At 42.5% G+C, this 23,656-nt stretch overlaps 2 protein-coding genes across 3 annotated transcripts in view; one reads left to right on the top strand and one right to left on the bottom strand.

Annotated features, from left to right (window-relative positions):
- clpxa (caseinolytic mitochondrial matrix peptidase chaperone subunit Xa) overlaps positions 1-11,542 on the bottom strand; it is a 42,372-nt gene extending 30,830 nt beyond the window's left edge. For both annotated transcript variants that reach the window (XM_078427199.1, XM_078427200.1), the window contains exons 1-5: positions 10,939-11,542; positions 7,541-7,698; positions 5,158-5,278; positions 1,909-2,063; positions 826-985 (exon numbers count right to left, since the gene is read on the bottom strand). In XM_078427199.1, the coding sequence (XP_078283325.1) occupies positions 826-985; positions 1,909-2,063; positions 5,158-5,278; positions 7,541-7,698; positions 10,939-11,017 (673 nt within the window). In that variant the 5' untranslated portion in view covers positions 11,018-11,542. The remainder of the gene's footprint in view (positions 1-825; positions 986-1,908; positions 2,064-5,157; positions 5,279-7,540; positions 7,699-10,938) is intronic.
- Positions 11,543-17,297: 5,755 nt separating this feature from the next.
- The window catches only part of myef2 (myelin expression factor 2), a 27,047-nt gene continuing 20,688 nt past the window's right edge, over positions 17,298-23,656 (top strand). The window contains exons 1-2 of the mRNA XM_078427527.1: positions 17,298-17,456; positions 20,034-20,236. Of these exons, the coding sequence (XP_078283653.1) occupies positions 17,347-17,456; positions 20,034-20,236 (313 nt within the window). The 5' untranslated portion in view covers positions 17,298-17,346. The remainder of the gene's footprint in view (positions 17,457-20,033; positions 20,237-23,656) is intronic.

Below are 23,656 nucleotides of genomic sequence, written 5' to 3'. Positions count from 1 at the left end.
GAACTGCATTCATGACATTATCTCATATTTTCTTATGTCACAGGAGGCTATTTGGCCCATCTAGAGTAGACTATCTAGAGCAATCCCATTCCCTCACGTATTCCCCTGTAACCCATTCTCTCTCTCATGCCCATCATTCCACCCACTTCTGCTGACATTCATTGATTACAAACCTAAACTGACACAAATATGCAGAAAATAAATGAAGACATCAAATACTCTTTTTAGTCGCAAGAGGTTGAGAAATTAATCTGCATAAATCAGTCACTCCATGCTTCACCCATTAACTTGAATCATGTAAATGAAGATGATTCGTCTTTTTCAATATGCAAAAATCAATGAAGCAAGCATCCTGTAATTTACAGGTCATGTTTATGCAAAGACAAGAATGCATACAAGAAATTGTTGATTACAATCAAGACTTACAAATGATTCTATTTTAAATTGTCTTCTGCCATATAGGTTTTATTGGCAGTGGGGTATATGGGCTGATTGCATGCTTCTCAACATTTACAATCTAATTTATTCCATCCCAATTTACAATTTGTTTGAAAAATTAGCTTGCTTGCACCCATTCTCCAGAATCACTGGCCTTTGTAATAAATGGAACACAGCAAGATAGTAGTGTCTATTTTGGTCAACATTCATCAATAGGATAAAGAACAACTCTCAAAGCGGAATATTAATCAATCTGCAAATATTACTTTTGAACACCAGTAATTGAAAAATATAAATAAATTAGTGATACCAGCACCAACTCCAGTTCAATTCAGGCTATGTACTATGAACATTATCATCACGATGAGAGAGACGGTACATACTAACCACGAGGCGTCAGGGAGGCCTGTTTCTCCACTTCTGTTTGCTGCCTCAAGCTAGTTGGAATATTGTTGTGAATGCGCTTGTAATGGTTGTACACAGCAACTGAAAGCACTTTCTTAGCATAAGACTGACCAACTACATATTTGTCGAGATAACTGTATATCTGAAACAAAATTAGAATAAGAGTTTGGTGAGGATACTTCAACGGCAATCAGACTTTTGAACATTTGGATACACTGCAGTGATTATAATACACAAGTACCCACATAATACTAGAACTGAACAAAAAATCAATTATGTAATTGAATAAGGGATGCACCGTACATGAATAAATAATCATTCTTGGCAAATGCACATAAATTATATGTAAGAAAATAACTGCAAATGCTGGTACAAATGGAAGGTATCACAAAATGCTGGAGTAACTCAGCAGGTCAGGCAGCATCTCAGGAGAGAAGGAATGGGTGACATTTCGGGTCGAGACCCTTCTTCAGACTGATGTCAGGGGGGCGGGACAAAGGAAGGATAAAGGTGGAGACAGGAAGATAGAGGGAGAACTGGGAAGGGGGAGGGGAAGAGAGGGACAGAGGAACTATCTAAAGAAGTATCTTTCTGTCATGGGCCTCCTCCAATGCCATAGTGAGACCCACCGGAAATTGGAGGAACAGCACCTCATATTTCGCTTGGGCAGCTTGCAGCCCAGCGGTATGAACATTGACTTCTCCAACTTTAGATAGCTCCTCTGTCTCGACCCGAAACGTCACCCATTCCTTCTCTCCTGAGATGCTGCCTGACCTGCTGAGTTACTCCAGCATTCTGTGATACCATAAATTAAATGTAATAAGTAGCAAATACGTCATGAGGTTAACACAAATAAACCATTTGAAGAATCATAACTAATCTAATCTTTTTTAAAGTTAATATTTATATAATTCATCAATTCAAAAATTTAAAAAAATACTGCCTGGCACTTCAATAATATAGGTTAAATAACTTTCTTCCATACTTTGCTCAAGTGGCAGAAGCCAGGGAGGACTTTCCAACCTGCTCTGAAGAATTATACATGGGTACGTGGGTAACTTTTACCTTTTTAGGAGGTGGTGGTGGTTTCTGTTGAAAAGCGAGTTTCACAGCTTCAGCTGCTGATTCTGGCTCCTTATTTAAGCTCTTCTTGGAGTCTGCTTCAGACAGCACCACAAAAAAATGGTGGCATTTTTCACATTTCACAAAGCGAGTTGAAGCTGAGGATAAAATAATAAGACTTTCTAAAACATCCTTCCCTCACTTCAACTTTGATGGTTTGCTTCAATCAGTGCACCCAATAACACCTGCTGAATCTTGGTAGATGTAGAACCAGGTAATATTTTCACTGCTAATTCTCCAAACTGGCAGATCCTCGATGTTAACAAATGCCTGTCTGCTTTATGCTGGCAAGTTGGGTTTTTTGTTGAAGAAGTGATATGGCAGGAACAAAATCATAAGCAAACTCACACAGGTATAAATCCCTCCTTTGCCAATAATTGTGACTCAACAGTACAGGTTAAGATATATCCTCCAAACACGATGCAAATTCCCTCCTATTTAGTTACATCACAAAACTAATAGGGCAATGCCTTGCAATTAACAACACCACCACATGAACGGCAGTGTTTTATATCTCAAGTAATTAAAAACATATTTCAGCTTTTAACAGGGTACTTCCTTGAGGCAGAAGCTACTCTGTGTGAGGTTTCAGTCAACCTGTCCTCATACTACAGAATCACCTGGAAGCCAATCCATCTAAAACCCAAGTCTGCACCTTCAACTTGAAGAACAAGTATGCAAATCGAAGGTTGAAGATCATATGGAATGGAGTCAGATTGGAGCATTGTGATAGTCCAGTCTATCTCGGTGTGACTCTTGATCGATCTCTGACCTACAAAGCACATATGCCCATGCTTAAAGGAAAAGTCAGTTCCAGAAATGCTCTTTTTAGCAAGCCGAGTACCTCAAAATGGGGAGCAAATTCTAAAACCATTCAAACAACAGCTCTGGCTCTCTGCTTCTCCACTGCCGAGTATGCCTGCGCAGTATGGGAGGGCTCAGCTCATGCAAGGAAGATTGATCCTGTGCTAAACACAAGCTGTCGTTGCATCAGTGGATGCATGAAACCTACCAAGATTGACAACATCTATCTACTCTCTGGCATTGCACCTCCTGGAATCAGAAGAGCTGTAGCCAGTCAAAAAGAACACCTCAGTCAGAGGATGAAAGACACCTCCTACATGACCACCCTTTGCTACCTCAGCGTTTGAAATCATGCAGAAGTTTCCTCTCTTCTGTACATCCCCTGGACTGCAGTGCATCGCCCAGAAGGCTCAAACTCTGGGAAGAGAGACTAGAGAAATCTCCGGAAGACACTCATATGGCAATCGATCCCTCTGAGAAACTCCCACCAGGTTCCGACCAACTGTGGATAACCTGGCGCAGTCTCAACAGACTGCAGACAGGCATGGGGAGGAGCAAAGCGAACATGCTGAAGTGGGGATACACTGAAGATGCGGCAGACTGCGAGTGCGGACGGGGCCTCCAGACTATGGAACTTCTCCTGAGCTGTGACATGCTGCATGACACACGCACAGTAAAGGATCTTGCAGAGGCCAACGACGTGGCACTAAAATTTGCTCGCTATTGGCAAACAGCTCTGTGATGCCATGAATAAATAAATAGGCTTTTAACAAAATAGGATAAACTCTGGCACTGGTCAGCTACATTTTGAGTATTGTGAGCAGTGTCAAGTGTCAGAACCAGCACCAGTCATACCCTGAAAATGAGGTGCTGAAGTGGTGAACATACAACACAGGACAGCATGCATGCTGAACAACGGGTAGACATGCAACAGACCGAGTTAAGCATTCATTACTCAGAACAACGAAGCTGATCTCATTAAAACAGGTAACATTCCGTGGGGACATGACAGAAAAGGAGGAAGAAGATAAGACCTTATTGCATTCCATCACAGTGGGGAATGTGGTGGAGCTGCTGTGGTGGATGTTTATGTTAAATTTTATGTAGTTGTGTGTCTTGTTGCTATTTTTGGTATGACTGTGTGGCAAATCAAATTCGTTGTATGTTGCAAAACATACTTGGCTAATAAAATTACGATTATGGTGAGATTACATCCCATCCATTGTACTGAACACCTGTGCTCCAGAGCTAGTCACACCTCCAGCCGAGCTGCTCTAGTACAATCACAGCAAATGCATTGGCCTGACAATGTGGAATGTCTCCCAAGTATACCCTGTTCATGAAGTGCAGGAAAATCCAATCCCAACTAATTACTGTGTAATCAATCAGCCTTGGTTTCCATATAGTAGAACACACTCTGTACAGAAGTTTTATTAGTGACATTTTCTTCCCCCCCAAGTCAAAGTGTTTTATTAACTATTTATGGCCTTTTTCCATTTCGGATGAACAGCAATGTTTATATGGGGGAAATAATTTACTCCAAACCTTCAATTGAACGTGATCCTAACCTCTACAAATTCAGATTTGAAGTAATGGCTAAATTCAACTTTCTAACTTTAAAATAACGTAGAAATATTTGATCTGCTCTTTTAGAAGATGACAACCGAGCTTATAATCATCTCCCCTCTTTCAGTCCCGAGGGTCTTTATCCAAAATGTCAACTGCCCATTCCCTCCCCAGATGCTGCCCAACCCACTGAGTTCCTCCAGCCGTTTTCTGCTCCTGGGACTTTGCGATGTGATGTGCGGGAAGAGAAGTGATTACTGCAGCTGTACTGGCACAGTTCAGCGAGATAAAAAATTATGCCAAACCATTGAACTGGAAAACCAAGGGCAGACAATGAAAAGGTTCACAAGGTGTATATACCACTGTGAAAGGAGTAGATCACAAAAACAGTTCTCGATAACCATCTTGGAATTTTGCAGTGCATCGGGAAAGACAAAAACTTGACAGGAGGGACTGAAGCAAGATTTATGAGAGGGATGTGCAAGGATGTACCATTAAAGATGAATTAAGATATTGAAATAGAAAGGAAGACTTAAAATTTAATTTACAAAATGTAAATGCTAAAGATTTGAATTTGGATGCAAGTGGCATAGATCTCAAAAGAGAAGAGAATTATGTAAAAACCTAAGGAAACATTTCAGACAACATGAAAAAACTTGTGGAATATAGCACATTTCGCAGCAATGGAAACAGATGCATTAGTGGTGGCGGTGAGAAATTCCTGTCCACACCCTAGCAACAGAAGCAAGCAATCGAGGGATCTTTCCAAATAAAGTGGTAGAAAAGTATCTAAAGATAAAGCGAGGCCAACGTATTACTTACACACAAAGGTCTCCACATGAGTGCATGGGTCTCCACATTTTGGGCAGCGCAGTTGGTTTCCACCTTTCCCTGAACCGCCTGAACCAGAAGATCGCCTGCTGCCCCCTTCACTGACAGACTTCTGTAATGTGTCAGGAATTCAATATTAGGGATTGGAAAGTCTACATTAAACATCCATCTCCCCATTTAGAAACTTTGGGTAAAGATCATATATTTAATTTTATATACGCAAATAAACAGCACTATAGTAAAGCCCAGATATAACGTTCACATGAAAATTCTACTTTATGCAAACACTGTTGTCATAGTTCTACAAAACAGCACTGAGAATATTTTGTTTACATAGCAAAAGTCCTGGTGTTATCCAAAGTCCTGGAAAGAATTTTATTAGATAATGTTTTTATTTGGGTACTAGACAACCAGTTTGACTTCAAGGCTAAGCATGGTACTGATTTATGTATCTATGCCCTGAAGGAAATGGTTGAAATGTATAGAAGGCAGAATTCCTCTGTGTTAATTGGTTTTATTGATGCCTCTAAAGCTTTTGATCGAGTCAACCATCATAAGCTGTTCCAAAAACTGAGTCAAAGAGGAGTGCCTAACAGTATAATTAGGGTCCTGGCATATTGGTACGCCAACCAGAGCATGCAGGTCAAATGGGGTAATACAGTCTCTGTACCATTTGGTGTTGGTAATGGGGTTCGCCAGGGGGGGCTACTCTCACCAGCCCTCTTTAATGTGTACATGAATGATTTATCTGACCAGCTTAGAGGCTGTAAAACAGGATGTATGATTGGTAACACCCTGGTAAACCATCTTATGTATGCCGATGATCTGGCGTTTTTTTCTCCTAGCAGTGCTGGGTTTCAGCAGATGTTGAATATATGCTCTGAGTATGGTGTCCAATTTGACGTGAAATACAATGCTAAAAAGAGCGTTGTCATGATTTGTAAAGTAAAAGGGGACAAAGATCTAGTCTTCCCATCATTTTACCTGTCAGGGCAGGTTCTATCTGTCTGCTGTAAAGCTAAGTATCTGGGACATGTCATCACAGATCAAATGTCTGATGATGAGGACATGTATAGACAGCGCCGCATGTTGTATGCACAAGCTAACATGTTGGTTAGGAAATTCCACTGGTGCTCAGGAAATGTCAAGATAAACCTGTTTAGAGCGTACTGTACTCCTCTTTACACTGCTCCTTTGTGGATAAAGTTTAATAAGTCAAGCATCCATAAACTTAAGGTTGCCTATAATGACTGCATGCGCATATTGCTTAGAAAGCCAAGGTGGTGCAGTGCAAGTGAACTGTTTTGTAGTGCAGGAGTCAATACGTTTCATGCCCTGTTGAGGAATCTCATGTTTAAATTTATATGCCGATTGAATGGTTCTCAGAATTCCATCATTGTGCTGCTGGTAAATCCTGGTTTCAGTGCCGTGAGATACCTGTCACCTATGTGGAAACATTGGTATTGTTGCCTTTTCTAATTTAATTTAACTTTATATGTATATACTGTGTACTGTATGTGTATTCTAATGGACCATGAGTCTGCTTAATAAAATGTTATATATATATATATATATTAACAGAGTTAAAAAAATACCAGCACTATTAGGAGTGGAGATATTAAGTAGCAGGGCCAAAACTTTTGTTAAAGAGGTAGGTTTTAAGGAACATCTTTAAGGGACAAAAATGGTTAGAAAGTATTGAGCCTTGACAGCTTGAAGCATTGTTACAAGTGGTGAAGTAACTAAATTCAGAGTTAGAATTAGAGATCATATATCTCAAATGGTTATAAGCTTGGGATGATTTTAGAGATATGAAGGGAGAAAACAATAGAGGAATTTTAAAGTGCAAGGATTCTAAAATCAAAGAGTTGTCTCTCTGGTAGCCAATTTAGGTCAGTACAACATGGGAATTGGTGACCTGGACATATCATATCATATCATATCATATCATATATATACAGCCGGAAACAGGCCTTTTCGGCCCTCCAAGTCCGTGCCGCCCAGCGATCCCCGTACATTAACACTATCCTACACCCACTAGGGACAATTTTTACATTTACCCAGCCAATTAACCTACATACCTGTACGTCTTTGGAGTGTGGGAGGAAACCGAAGATCTCAGAGAAAACCCACGCAGGTCACGGGGAGAACGTACAAACTCCTTACAGTGCAGCACCCGTAGTCAGGATCGAACCTGAGTCTCCGGCGCTGCATTCGCTGTAAAGCAGCAACTCTACCGCTGCGCTACCGTGCCGACATGGTGCAAGTTAGGTCACTAACAGCAGTGTTTTGAGCGAATGGAACTTTACACTGAGCAGCAAGGCATTTGAATCTCAAAACACATTCAGGTTTCTTAGCAAACCTAGAATCGTACCTTGTTGCTATCTCCAGAAGTATCTTTACCTCCATCTTTTGATGCAAGCACAGTAACGGTCTCATGAAATGCTCTCTTAAAAACCTTTCTTCCTCCCTGTGTTTCAAAGCCATTCGAGTTTCCCAAGAATGGGAAATGAAACCGCATGGATGCAAATCCTGAAATAGAAAGGTTTCATTTTGCAGCTGCATAAATTATGTTTCCTCATTCCATTTTATTTTGTCCCCTCACCCAACTGGTCATGTGGTTAGCACCATCAGATGAACAGATAGAACAGATAGGGTAGCTGGCCCTGCAAATGGCACGGTAATTACAGGTCCACCACCGATTTTCCATCATCTGATTAGTTTAGTGCCGCCTTTAATCCGGATAAAATTACAAGAGCGCACTCGAAATCGCCCCCTGGAAGTCCCATCGCAAATTTGGCGCCTAGCCCTGGTGAGGCGGCTGATTTCAACCTCATTGGGACTTCCACGACCGATTGGTGGGTCACATTTCCCGGCCGCAGCTGGGGCTGTGGAACTCTGGCTCGGCCGGAGCCGGCAGATTAATTCCCATAGCTGACTTCTGTGGCCGATTTTGCAGGTTGGTTTCTCAGCCCCTCAGGCCGTGACCTCTGTTGGTCTGACAATACAGAAATTACGGCAAGGCTCTGGAACCAAGGCTGCTGGAAAATTGGTGGTAGTCCTGTATTGCACTAAAACCTTTACTGTTAGTGTATCTTGATCTTCTGTACCCAACCAAAATCAAAATTTCTACAAAAATAGGCAATCCTTGTGAAACATTCGATGAGCTAGGCTTTAACTGCACATGGTAGAAAGCTAATGCAAATCTGAAAATTCATCTAGGAAAGGTGCCCCAACCGTAGAAGACACACTGAGAATATTGTAGAAACAAGGGACTGCAGATGCAGATTTACCAAGGAGATTCACAAAGTGCTGGAGTAACTCAGTGAAGGCATCCCTGGGGATCATGGATAAGTGATGTTTTGGGTCGGGGCTCTTTTTCAAACTTATGAAGGAGAAAGGGGGAAGGGGAGGGGTGGGGAAAGGAGAGGGGGAGGTTGTCAACCTATTGAGTTTTTCTTGCTTCTTGGAAGATTCACCTTGCTGTACCTTAACTACAGAGTTCCAGTGGGAAATATTGAAGAATTGTCTGGCCCACAATAAGGCAAACTGCTATGTTTTTGTCTGTTTTGAACTTTTGTGTTTGAGTTTGGTTTAGCGAGACAATTGGAAAGGTGCTGCATGCTAGGCTGATCCAAAAGGTTAAGGCACATGGGATCTAAGGCAAGCTGGTTAATTCAATCTAAAATCAGCTTGATGATAGGAGGCAAAGGAGCCCAGTGGAAGGATGTTTTTCTGATTGGAAATCTGTGATTAGTGATGTATCGTGAGGATCAGTGCAGAAACCTTTAACGTTTGTCATATTTATTAATGACTTAGACATGAATGTAGGAAGGATGGTAAGTAAGTTTGTGAATGGCACAAACATTGGTGGTGCTGTGCATAGCAAGGAAGGTTATCAGATTAGATAGCAAGTTCGGCAAAGTTTTGGCACATGGAATTTAATCCCAACAAAAGCAAGGTGGTGAATTTTGGAAAGTCAAATAGGGGTAGGATATGTACAGTAAACAGCAGGACACCGAGAGATGTTGATGAACTGAGTGACCTAGGGGCCAAATCCATAATTGTTGAAAGAGGCAACAATGGTGGAAAGGAGGATGAATTATATGACTTTACAACACATTGGTTAGGCCACACATGGAGATGGTGTGCAGTTCTGGTTGCCACACTATAGGAAAGATCTGATTGCTTTTGAAAGGGTGTGGAGGATATTCCACCCCTTGTCTGGAGAACCACATGAGAGATTAGATGGACTGGCAAAGTAGGCAAGAGGTTTCCTGATACAAGTATAAATAGATTATGAGAGGCATAGGTAGGGTCAATAATCAAAATATTATTCCCCATGGTAAGAGTATCCAAAAGTTTTAAAGTGAGAAGTAGGAGATTTAAAGGGGATCGAGGGAAAAGATTTTATTTTACAGAGTGGTTGGTATCTGGAATGCGCTGCATGGTGAGATGGTTAAGTCAGATACATTTACTATGTTTAAGTGATATTGAAACCAACACTTTCATCGGCAAAACGTAGATGGATACAATTCTAATGAAGGCAACTACATTAACGTAGACGGGCAAAGTCGGCATGGACATGGTGAGCCGAAGGACCATTGTTGCGCTTGGTGACTTTATTAATCTATCTATTCTAAAGTTATGAACGTTGGTATTAGTGCAACCTTCGACATCCACTGTCTTAACCATTTCCATTTTCGATGAAAAGGCAGATTTCAAAATTTATTGTAATCTTTGGTGATAAAAAAATACCCTCCCAACTTGTCAGAATAATGGCAAAGCCAATGAATCTAAAGCAATGGAAAGATACAGGCAACGATATTCTTGAACCAATCAAGTCATTAATCGCTGTCAAAGACTTCTTTATATCACAGCTAGGGAACATTTGATTTTGTTATAAGCAATAAAAATGAAAGTGTATGATAATATTAATTTCTTTATGTCAATACAAGATGGTTAGAGTGCATGTATCTAAGTAAAGGATAGCCACACATTACGGCCATGCTACAGCCTACAACTCCCAACATAAATCTAAGTTTACACATACAAGTAGCTCTGTCAGTGTGGAAATGGAATCATTGCTTGGGGTTCAGTGTTTGCCAGTGAGAGCAAAGAAAACTGACTTCACAACATGTAACAAACTAATTCATTCAGTATTAAATGTAGGTCAGCTGGGCTGACACTAAGTGACTTCAAATGCCAAAAATATGTACAATGGAAACCTTACAACATGTACCTATTCGGCACTACATCATTTCCGTGACACAATAATACACTATGTAATTGCATTGTTCGCCTAAAAAAAAACAGAGCTCACCCTCTAAACAACAGTCTTCAGTGAAAGCTGTATAAAGTGATTAAGAGACTCACATTTATACTTTAAGAACAACAAGATATCTTAGAATGTTTTACAGAAAATGAAGGGACTTTGGATGCAGTAATTATTAAAATGAAGAAATTGCTGCGGCCAAATTACACGCAACAAACGTGAAATAAACGATAAACTCGTCAGTTTTGAGCACTGGATCCACTTGCAATGTGAGATGTTCCATGTCCACCCGACACAGAAGATAAGGGCCCACCTGACACTCCCCTGGACATTGTGTGGGGGACTGTCAGCGTAAATTAAATGGAATCTGAATCGGAAACTTTGGGCACAACCCGGGATGGGGGCCCGACCCGTGTAATCAGTAGGCGTCCCTTAATGTTGTGGAACCGACGGCCTGCTGTGAGTGAGTGTGTTGTAACGCCAGTGTGTGATCTTACCCAGACCCGAGGCGGCTGCGGACGATCGCAGGAGGCGAGCCGCCGACGAGCAGGAACACATCACCACAATGCAGGACATTGGTGTCCGGGGCCTCCCCTGCCCTGGGCTGGGGCCGGCGCTGTCCGCCGCGACTCCCACCAGCGAGGGGCTTTACTCCTACGGCCGGGCCGAGGCGAGCGCCGTCAACAACAGGCCGGGTACGGGTCAGCTCCACGGCGATGACTCCTGGGATGAGGAGCGGCGGCGGGGGGCGGGGGGGGGATGAAGAGGTGGCGGCGCGGGCCCGACACGGAGACCGGAGCTGAGGGGCGCGGGCCCGACACGGAGACCGGAGCTGGGCGCTAAGGGGCACGGGCACAGGAGGAGCTGAGGGGGCGCGGGCCCGACACGGAGACCGGAGCTGAGGGACAGGAGTTGAGGGACCGGGGCGCGGGCCCCGACACGGAGACCGGAGCTGGGCGCTCAAGGGGCACGGGTACAGGAGGAGCTGAGGGGGCGCGGGCCCCGACGCGCACACACACACACACACACACGGGAGCGACACCGGGAGTCGGCGACGCTAACGCACGGTCATAGCCGGAAACGCCTCGGCAAGTCCTTCCGGCTGACACGGTGAGGGCGGGAGGGAGGGAGGAGAGAGTCAATGCAAGGGTGTCAAGTGAGAGAGTGGAGGATGAGGGGGAGCCGGGATGAGGGGTGAGAGTGAGAGATGAGGGGGTGAGAGAGTGAAGGATGAGGGGGAGCCGGGATGAGGGAGCTGACAGCGAGAGATGAGGGGGTGAGAGAGTGAAGGGTGAGGGGGTGAGAGTGAGAGATGAGGGGGTGAGGGAGTGAAGGATGAGGGTGGCGGGATGAGGGGGTGAGAGAGATGAGGGGGTGAAGGGTGAAGGATGAGGGTGGCGGGGTGAGGGTGAGAGATGAGGGGGTGAGGGAGTGAAGGATGAGGGGGTGAGGGAGTGAAGGATGAGGGTGGCGGGATGAGGGGGTGAGAGTGAGAGATGAGGGGGTGAGGGAATGAAGGATGAGGGGGTGAGGGAGTGAAGGATGAGGGTGGCGGGATAAGGGGGTGAGAGTTAGAGATAAGGGGGTGAGGGAGTGAAGAATGAGGGGGAGCCGGGATGAGGGGGTGAGGGAGTGATGAAGGTGGCGGGGGTGAGAGTGAGAGACGAGGGGGTGAGTGAACGATGAGGGAGCGGGGGTGAGGGAGTGTTGAGGGTGTCGGGGTAAGGAAGTAAGGGAGTGATGAGGGTGTCGGGGTGAGGGAGTGATGAGGGTGAGAGACGAGGGGGTGAGAGAGTGAAGGATGAGGGAGCCGGGATGAGATGGTGAGGGAGTGATGAGGGTGTGGAGCTGGGATGGGAGAGTGAGGGATGATGGAGGGTGTGAGGTGCAATGGTGCACACACAACCCGCCTGAGTGTCATACAACCGAACAGTATGAACATTGAACTCACCAATGTTATGTAACTACCTACACACAAAGTCACAAATTGCTGGAGAGAGCAGAGCCTCGGAGCGGGTGGTCTCTGCGGAAGGTGGAAAGGGATGGAGATGGGAAGATGTGAGTGGTGATGGGGTCATGTTGGAGGTGACAGAAATATCCGAAGTTAATGTTTTTAGTTTTAGAGATACCCCGCACATACTAGGAACAATTTACACTTATACCAAGTAATACAAACCCAGATATACAAATACAAAGTAATACAGTTTGAGAGGAAACCGAAGATCTCGGAGAAAACCCATACGGTCTCGGGGAGAACGTACAAACTCTGTACAGACAGCACCCGTAGCGCTCGGGATCGAACTCGGGTCTCCGGCACTGTAAGGTAGCAACACTATCGCTGTGCCACCGTGCCGCCCCACGATGTGTTGGATGCGGAGCTCAGTGGGTTGAAAAGTGAGGACCATGGTAACTCCTTGCTCCTTAGTTCACTCACCCCCTCCCAAACAAACCGTCCCCTCTTATCAACGTTATTCCTTTTATCATGTGTTCGTACACTGTGAATGGCTCGATTGTAATCATGTATTGTCTTTCCACTGACTGATTAGCACGCAACAGAGGCTTTTGCACTGTAACCAATAAAATAAACAAACCGCCATATTTACTGCCATATTCCCTCCTCTCTTCCAGCTCTCCCCCCCCCTGCAATCAGTCTAAGGAAAGATCCCAACCTGAAATATGACCTATCCCTTTTCTCCAGAGATGCTCAATAGTCAAGTTTATTTGTCACATACACATAAATGTGCAATGAAATGAAAGATTACCCACAGTCCAACAATAAGAGCAATAAAAATAAGCAATAACACACACAATCATAAACCAACAACAAACAAAAAGAAACATCCATCACAGTGAGTCTCCTCCAGTCACCAGCTCACTGTGATGGAAGGCCAGAATGTCTTTTTCTCTTCCCCTGCCGTCTTCTCCCGCGGTCAGGCTGTTGAATTTGCCACGTTCCAGGCCACACCGGACGGTGGAAGGTCCGCAGCTGCCTGCCGAGTTACTTCACTCCAGCTCTTTATGTCTTTTTCTGAGTCACATTTATTTGCAACTGGTAAAGCTACTTCAAGCCATGGTCACTCAGCAACGTTGATAGAATTCCCTATCTGTAACATTAAGCCAAACATAAGGCTAAAGGCAAAGTATCCTATCCCTTGATGAGTTTACACTCTGTTGCTGACGCATAGACAGGCTTGAAATGGATATCTGGGCAATAATCCTCCTGTATAAAGAACTTTATTAATTCCCCAGCTGAATATAATACTGCCACTGAATCAACGACACTGAATCAAACCATAGCGGCTACCATGTTCAAACCGAATGCTTGGCACAATGGGACCTGACCTGACGCTTACATCCACTCAGCTTCAGGTCGGGTAGCCAGTTCCTCGAAGAAACTCGGTATCTCATGGAAGATATGATGCTTGATTTACTTTTGTAGCCATGGCATTATGTGACTGATCCAAGTGTCTTTCTTATCAATGACAAAACCTAGAACCCAGAGGACATAGGTTTAAGTTGAGCGGGGAAAGGTTTAATAGGAACCTGAGGGGCAACTTTTTCACACAGAGAGGGGTAGGTATATGGAGCGAGCTGTCGGAGGAGGTAGTTGAGGCAGGTACGATCACGATGTTTAAAAAAAACATCTGGACAGTTATATGGATGTGAGAGAGTTAAAGTGATATGGGCCAAATGCATGCAGATGGGACATGTGTAGATGGAGCATCTTGGTCAGCGTGGGCAAGTTGGACAGAAGGCCTGTTTCAACACTGCATGACTCTATGACCCTCTATTACTCTACCCTGAGATAAAGACTATGTGCATTCACCCTATCAATTCCCCTCGTGGTTTTATACGCCTCAATAAGATTAACCCCTAGCCCTTGCACTCCAAGGAATAAAATTCCAGGTTGCCCAACCTCTCTCTATAGTTAGACTTGCAATTGGACTGATGCCAAATAATTATAGCGTTCCATGCCTGAATTCGTCAGGTTGTAATTACTTGAGATTTAAAATCATTTTAAAAAGTTTTTTTTAAATTCATATGCCACTTTTATTTCACTCTACAATTTTTCCCTCTGCTTTGCTTTGCTTTATGTATGTGATTTGGCATTGGCAATATTCTAATCTGGACTCTGCATGTCTTGTTAATAATTTTTCAGTCTTGTGGAGGAGATAACATGGTGTTTACTGGTTAACCCATGTCCCAGATCCCTGCAGAGGGAGCCACATTGGTAATCACAGCAACTTCCAGTACAAAAACCTAGAGGTTGTTTGTGGACAACTGTCCCTTAATATCGCTCACATTATAATTCAAAAATTGTTGATTGAATACTATTTCAAAATGGGGGATTTTGCCATGAACACTTATTGTAAGGGATTATTAAGTCCATTGTTTCTGGGGAAGTTCCTGCAATCCTTGGCTGTGTTTGACTCATATCTTTAGATGACTTGGCCAGAATGCAGAGGATCTCTCTTGCTGATCTAAAGCATCCTGAACCGTAGCTGCAGGTCTTGACACTGAAAAAACCCGATAGCGTCGATAGACTGTAAAACCTTCATGTAATTTGAAAGTTAAAATTTAAATTAATTTGTTAAATTTTTTTATTTTTTTTAAGTAACAAAGATTCTTTTGATTTTACACCTAATGATTACAATCACACTGTTTTGGACATTTCACCACAAAGGAAGCCATTTGGCCAATCACCACGCCCAGTTATATCAGCTATATTCCCTCTCCATATTTCCGTGTGCGCCCACAGTTTATTCTCCTGAAGCTCTTCTTTTCTACTTACCAACAAGGAAGTTAATATACAATAATCATTTAACCTACGAGCACATCTTTGGGATGTGGGAAAACATGTATATATGAAAGCTCTTTGGATTTTACTTAATATTATCCCCTGCCTCCATTTTACACTGATTTATTTCTTAAATATGCTCCTCAGTTCCACAAACTCGTCCTGGGATACACATGATCTCAGGTGCCTACATCTGCCCCATGCCTCCTCATTTTTCCTGACCAGAGCCTCAATTCCTCTCATCATCCAAGCTTCCTTACCCCACCTACCTTACCCTTCACTCTGTGTAAGAAGGAACTGCAGATGCTGGTTTAAACCAAATATAGACACAAAAAGCTGGGGTAACTCAGACTGAAGAAGGGTCTCAACCCAAAACGTCACCCATTCCTTCTCTCCAGAGATGCTGCCTGTCCCGCTGAGTTACTCCAGCTTTTTGTATCTATCTTTGCTCTTCACTCTAACAGGAACATGTATGTCTTGAACTTTTAAAAGCATCCCACTTTCTGGATGCTCCTTTAGCAATTTCCTGTCCAATATTATCAAAGTTGGCTGACATTCCCAGTTTAGTATTTTAACTCTCGTGTCTGCTCTGTCTTTATCCATAACTATTTTAAAGCTAATAGAACAGTGATCGCTGGTCTCGAAAGGCTTATTCATGGACACTGCAAGTCCTGCGCCCTTGTCAATTTTCAAAAGAAGATCAAACTTTGCCCTCTGCAATGTCCAAGGAAACCTCCATCACACATTTGATAAATCCACCCTTTCTAAGCGTTTGGCACTATGACAGTCCCGGTCTATATTGGGAAAGTTAAATTCCCCTAAGATAGTCACAAAATACTGTAGTAACTCAGCGGGTCAGGCGTGTCTGGAGAAAAGGAATAGGTGATGTTTCGGGTCGAGACCACTCTTCCCCTACCTTGACAAGTGTCTCAACCCGAAACGTCACCCATTCCTTCTCTCCCGAGATGCTGCCTGACCTGCTGAGTTACTCCAGCATTTTGTGAATAAATCGATTTGTACCAGCATCTGCAGTTATTTTTTTCAACCTTATTAGTCTTGCAGCTGCCTGTAATCTCACACCATATTTGATCATCTATTTCCCATTGACTATTTGAGGGCCCATAGTACACTGCCATCAAGGTGATCATCCCCTTTTTATTCCCCAGCTCCACCCATAGAGTGGCACTGGATGAACCATCAATATTGTCATCTTGGACTACTACTGTGACATTCTCCTTAATCAATAAAGTAACACCCTCACCCATTTCCCCCCCTCCTCTATTCCTCCTTTTTGTAACTTTGTTGGTGCCAGAAGCATGGTGACTCTTGTGTAACAGCCCAGGTGAGGTCTGTATGATTTTTGTAAGAAGGAACTGCAAATGCTGGTTTAAACCAGATAGACACAAAAAGCTGGAGTAACTCAGCGGGACAGGCTGGAGAGAAGGAATGGGTTACATTTCAGGTCGAGACCGTCCTTCAGATTCTGTTTGATTTTACTGGGTTGTTTGCAGAACAAAGCATTTCACTGTACCTAGGAATATGGGACAATAAAGTATTGAATAATTGAATCATTTAATCCTGTAGCATCTGTACCCTGGAACATTAAGCTGGCGGTTTTGTCGTGTTTTCACCGTAGACACAATATCCTGGAGTAACTTAGCGGGGACAGGCAGCATCTTTGGAGAGGAATGTGTGAAGTAAAAAGTCACCTATTCCTTCTCACCAGAGATGCTGCCTGTCCCGCTGAGTTACTTCAGCATTTTGTGTCCATCTTCGGCGTAAACCAGCATCTGCAGTTCCTTCCTACACTGTCCTGTTTTCAGCTAGGCTTATGTGCTGTTTTGTTGCAATGTTTTAGTGCAGCCATGGGCTGGTGCCAGCAAGCTGGTCAAAGGTGTGAGGTGGGGGGGGGGGAACAATGTGGCAGCAGGGCTGTGGGGAGGCCCCACGTGGTACAGGTGAGCACCGGCGGAGTGGCCGTCAGCGGATCACGTGCCCCCCACCCCTCGCCTCAGTCACGTGCTTCACCATGGCCACGTGGGGGAGCCGTGGTCACGTGCAGGGGGAGGGGGAAGGTTTGTCGGACCGCGGCTCCGCTCAGACAGCGATGGAGGAGGAGGTTGTGAAGGTGATGCTGGAGGAGCCGCCGCCGCCGCAGCAGGAGCCCGAGACCAGAGACGGCCCCGAGCCCGCGGAGAAGCAGGAGCCCGACAAAACGTAATGCCCGGTGCTCAGCAGGCGTTGCAGGCCGCGGTTATATCGGGCGGGGGGGGATGAAGTAAAGAGCGCGGCCTGTGGTTCAGGCTCCAACCTGGGCCCTGTTGCCGAGCCCCCTCTCCCGGGCCGGTTCCCTTTCTCCCCTTCCCTCCGCAGCGTAAAAACGCTGCAAACTGGGTATTTAATTCTATCTATCATTTTGAAATTTTATTTATTTTCTTGGGAGTGAAGTGTTTGTGTGAAAGTGGGCTCTGAAACTTGGATTTAGGCTCCTAAACGTGTCGTTGGTTAATTACGGGACGCTAAACGGGATCACACATCCCTCAGCCAGGATCCAAATGCTTATTTTAAAATCTTTGTTATCATTATTTTATCGGTATGTTATTAGATTTATGTCGGACGCTTAAACAAATCGCAGTTATTTTGTGTCTAAATAGATGACAAAGTTGTCCACGTGTACTGGATAACGTTTTTGTAATTAAATCAATCGTAATTGTAGGAAAACACTTTCCCATCTGTGACTTTATGCGTGTTGTTGGTTTATGTTAATTTTTTCCTTTGTATTTGAGTTCATTTTGATTCTGTTTCCTTATTGTAAACATTTTTAAACTGCGAGGGTACGTTGAATTAACTTGAGTACATTTGCATTTATCCACATTTACTCTTTTTTGTTCTACAATGGGTTAGAATTTGAAATTCTCTTCTGGAATTATTTTTGATAGTCCATAACTATTTTTGAAAATTAAGTTATTAATTCAAAAGGGGATTGGAAATAAGCAAATTAAAACACTGTCATTAACAAAAACTGAGCAGTTCCTGTGCACTAACATTAAATTATCGAAACTGAATACTATTTTTAGTTGTTGCTTTTCTTACAACTTTTTTCATAACTTTTATGTATGAAGATTTTAATCTGATTTACCCTTTTTGTATTTGCATTTTAGCTCTTTACAAAAGTTTGCAATTTTCTGATATGTTCAACAACTTTTTTGCAGGGTTAACTTTTTCTATGATTGGAGCTTCTATCAATGGCATTATTTTGGTTGTTTAGGTTTTAGATTTAGAGATACAGCCCACCGGGTCCGCGCCTCCCAGCGATCCCCACACATCAACACTCCTACACACACTAGGAACAATTTTTTAAAAAACATTTGCCCAGCCAAATAACCTACATACCTGTACGTCTTTGGAGTGTGGGAGGAAACCGAAGATCTCGGAGAAAACCCACGCAGGTCATGGGGAGAACGTACAAACTCCGTACAGACGGAGCCTGTAGTCAGGATTGAAACTGAGCCTCCGGCGCTGCATTCGCTGTAAGGCAGCAACTCTACCGCTGTGCCGCCCGGTTGCTTGGTTTTTACTAATTATTCAAGAACTGCTTGCAATGTGTGGGGATCGCTGGTCGGTGCTTACTCGGTGGGCTGAATGGCCTGTTTCCACACTATCATTAAACTAATCCTTAAATGCTCTGTATATTGTAACAGTGTGACCACCCTTTCTGTTGCACAGTCAGTATCTCATGGGGACACTGATACAGGCCCGTCAGCCCAACTTGGCCTTGCTGACCAAGATGCCCCATCTCTGCTTGTTTGCATTCAGCCAATGTCCCTCTAAACCTTTTCTATCCATACACCTGTCCAAATATCTTTTAAATGTTGTGATAGTATGTTCCTCAACTCCCTCCTCTGGCAGTTTATTCCTTATACTCACAATTCTAAGTTGGAAAGTTGCCCTTTGGGTTCGTATTAAAACTTTCCACTCTCACCTTTAAAGCAATGATCTCCGGTTCTTGATTCCCCTACTCTGGATACAAGACTGCATTTACCCATGTTTCGAAAGCTTTCTTAACCACTATCTACTTTTGACACAATTTTCAGGGAACTATGTACTCTATGATCCCTCTGCTCTACAACATTCCCTATGGCCCTGCCATTCACAATGAAGGTCTTGCACTGCTCAATCTCTTGGATTCTTTTTACTGCTGGATACATAGCACACCTGTTGGGAAGGGTACATTGCCAACTGGTATTACATTCTAGTTAGATGTGCGCAAGATACTTATTTCTCATAATAAACACATTGTACAGTTCCTGTTAACTCTTGATTCTGAGGGAAGAAGTCTAAATTGTTCAGACTAATGTGACCCTCTCTTGGGGCAAGGAAGATGATAGGCAGGTGTGTACAACCCAAGGCACATGGCGGGGGAAAGGGAAGAAATGGAAAATTGGTTGCAAGGCAAAATTTAATTTAAACATAAATTGTTTCAAACACTCAACAGGTCAAATAGCAAGGAGAAATAGCAAGCCTGTGGATGGCTTCTTGGCCCTTTTGTTGGTTTAAGGATACGGATAATTTAATCATTGTTCACTGGTAGTAGGTACACGTATAAATAAGCCATGTGGGAAAATCCATTCATGTATTGAACATTTTTGAACAAAGTTTAACTTTGTAAAATGTTGTTTCCTTCATTAATTCCTATTTAAACCTTTATGACGTTGTTTTGGTTGTTTGGACAGGTGTGCCTTTTGAGAACACTTGAGTATTTTGTGTGACAATATATATTTATTTTAACTATAGTGAAGAAAATGAGCCTTCCAAAGATGAAACGTCAAGTTTGAAGGACAAATCCACAGTGCATAGGTCCAACAGATTTCATCCATATTCAAAAGACAAGACGACAAATGGTGACAAGAAGGCTTATAACCGTAACCGAGTTTTCATTAGCAACATCCCGTATGATACAAAGTGGCAAGTCATTAAAGACCTGATGCGAGAGAAAGGTAACTTAATGGGAGCAGTTTCTCAGGAGAATAATCATGCTTTCCAGATGTTAACAACTTCTCGAACTGTGGGGTTTAGCTTTTTTCATTTTACCGATGGGGTAGTAATTGAAAACAACACCAAAAAAGCCAGCATGGTTAAAATTAAAGTAACATTCTAAATACACGATATAAACGCAGTGAAACCATATGGGAATTAGACCATAGAATGGCAATATCTGAGACAACTGTACGTATCATGAAACTGATCTTTGGCCTCGAAACAAGTAAAATATTTTATTGTACTTAATTTGCAAGGATAAGATCAACCGTGCATAAAATAAAAATTGTTGTTCTATTCTGGGAAGAAATGAGAGAAGCCGTTTTAAGAGCTCCATATGCATGCTTCATGTGCTTTAGTTGTTCTAATATCCTGTACTGCACAAGCAGAAATACTTTGAAGCTTTTATTAATTGTATTGTTATAGTCCCACCACAGATTTGTCGCTGCTATTTCGATAACTACACTTGCACCCAAACAAATTTCAAAAAACTATTCCACCCACCTGTGTCCTGGGAGACTACAACATAAGGCATTTGTAGCATTAACTGTACCTCTGGGATTGAAAAACCAACGTTGGAGCTTTTCTCATTAAAATCGATTGTTGAGATAGCTTTTTATGTAAACTATTCTGGAAATCTGTGTTCAATGCATTTGAAGTTATGTCCAAGGCTTCCAGTTCCATTTCATGTTGTGATCTTTACAAAAGACAATTGGTGTTTTAAAAAAAAAGTTAGCGTATAGATTGCATCAAAATCTGTATGGAAAAGTAGGATTAGCAAAAGGATGTCCCCCAACTTCTTTTCAGGAGCAGTAATCACCATTATCCCATTCCTGTTGATTAAACTTTGGATCGGGCTGGATATTTTTTGATCAAGAAAATGACTCAGAGACTGAATTCTTTTTCCCTCTCCCAAAAAAGAAACAGTCTCGGGACAATCAGCATGCTGAAACCTACGATATTTTGACTCTTGGGATATTATAATTTTTCAGATTGTTTATTTCTAAAATTTGGGCTCTTGCTCAATATGCTCTCAAGAAATAATTATGTAATTTGGATTTGAATCTTAAAGGAAAATGAAGTTGAAGTAAAATGACTAAAATCATTATTACTTAATTGGTTAATGTATCCAATGGATTGAATGAGATATTGATTCACTCTTGGTAATTGACACTTATTTATAATCTCCATAACATGGGATGTATGTAAAGTGGTAGAATATGACAACTTTGTCCATTCATGCCACAAAATGAAAAAGTGTTCATGAGAAGGAAATTAGGTAATACCCGACTGCTGCACCGCATCACTTTTCCCAAATGCTTCACAGCCAAGCTTAAAAGTGCAGTTACCATTATGATAAACTAGCCTGCAACCAATTTCATTAGATACACCGTAACTGAAAGGAAAGACATCGATAATAGTAAAGAGCATGTGATTAATCCAGCAGTTTGTGTATAATGCAGTAATTGCACCCTCTTCCACCCTGTCAGGTGACTTTTGTATGGAGTTAATCTCTCAATTAAGTTTTCTCTCTTTTTCACATGCTCCTGCATGTTCCCCATAATATTTTGGAAACTTCGTTATGATCACTTCATTTTGTAAATTCTATGGAATACTACCCTAGTTCGTGCAATTGAACTCTTGTAACTCGGGTATAATTCTGGCCTACCATTTGTACTCCCTCCAGGATTAGTATTGGTTTGTTATTTTGCATTATACAAAGATAAAGTGGAAAACTTTGTTTTGCTTGCTATCCAGGCAAAACATACCATAATGAGTACATCAGGTAGTGCAAACAAGAAAATAAACTGGAGAATATATGGTTACAGAGAAAGTGCAGATTAAAGTGCAATGGCCGCAATGAGGTAGATTGGTTTGGAGACTTGTATTCCAAAGTTATCCTCAAAACTACTCTCAGACCTTTGTTACTTTGGCACAATTTCCCTTTGTGTTCCTCTCCTCTGTTTAAAGGGCAATGGTTTGGAGGCAATTTTTCTCTAACAAGCCATGACATTTTAATCTTTGTTTTCTTAGATTTTCTGCTTTTAACTATATAGAAAATATTATATTTTATTTTAAAAAGGCACAAAGAGCTGATTGGAGTAACTCAGTGGGTCAGGCAGCATCTCTGGAGAACATAGATAGGTGATCTTTTGGGCTGGGATCCTCCTTCAGACTGTTTTGGTTTGGGGCCCTTGTTTCTAACTACATTTTAACAGTCGTGTCTAAAGCAATTTAATGGAAATATTTCCAATGAGTGAAGGAATTAAAGGGTTATTAGGAAAGTGGACTGAGGAATGCTAGATCAGTCATAATCCCATTGTAACCAATTAGCACAAAAGGCTGAATGGCCTGTTCTGGTGCTTACAGTTGTTAGCCACAGTTGATGACTTGCTGAACATTTATAATGTCCATGGGTACATGTCATGGAATTGTTAGGGCAGCACAAACCTGCAAATTCCCAGCTCTCCGGCTGGAAAGTCTGCATGCTGAGTCTGTGTTTGCACTGAACATCCTCTACAGTGCAGAATGCCATGCCAATCGACTGGAACCGGTGTTCTCCGTGCTGACCACTTCTGATGCCACCCTTGTTGAAATGTAATGGTCTGATGGCAGGTGGCTGGAGATCTTGGGAGCGGAAGATCTTTAGTTTAGAGATGCAGTGTGGAAACGGGCTGTTCAGCCCATAGAGCCCGCACCGAGCAGTTATCACCCTTACACTTGTTCTATCCGACACACCAGGAACAATTTGCAGAAGCCAATTAACCTACAACCCTTTGGAATGTAAGCAGAAACCGGAGCATCCGGAGAACTGGTGCTCTCCAATCTCAGTGATTTATTATTTCAACTTTCATAGTTTACAGTAGCTGATTTTTTTGTCAAAGGAAAATGTTGAGATTCCATTTCATCAGCTTGGTTAGTATCTGCTCTTTCCTATCTTCTGCCTGTGAAACGTACTCAATTTAATAGGTTCACGTTTGGTTCCATCAGCAACAGCTGACTGACTTCGAGAAAGGAGAGTAGCAAAGTACTAATCAAAATAACAAAACTGGCTGCTATTCATGTAATTCCTTTTCATATTTTTCCAAATTTGAAAGGATTTTATTAGCATGTCTAACTTTTGTATCCCCATATCAAGAAAACTGAGATTACAGTTAAGGCTCATTCAATGTTTGGTTAACTTCCTTTAAAATCCCCATATAGAAACCATCTAATCCTGGGATTTTCCATCCCTTTAATGCTGTTATTTGTTAGTAGCTTGCTTATTTCCTTTTAATTTCTGTCCCTGAAACATATTTTTTTCCCCAAGTGCACTGCAAATAATCCTGAAAAAAAATGTCTGTTTTTTTTCATTCGCAATACTGTCGTTGGGATCCATT

The sequence above is a fragment of the Rhinoraja longicauda genome, chromosome 33 (assembly GCF_053455715.1).
Source record: "Rhinoraja longicauda isolate Sanriku21f chromosome 33, sRhiLon1.1, whole genome shotgun sequence".
In the NCBI taxonomy this organism is placed as follows: domain Eukaryota; kingdom Metazoa; phylum Chordata; class Chondrichthyes; order Rajiformes; family Arhynchobatidae; genus Rhinoraja; species Rhinoraja longicauda.
The sequence above is the reverse complement of the archived record's forward strand: the minus strand, read 5'-3'. Positions and strand labels throughout refer to the sequence as shown.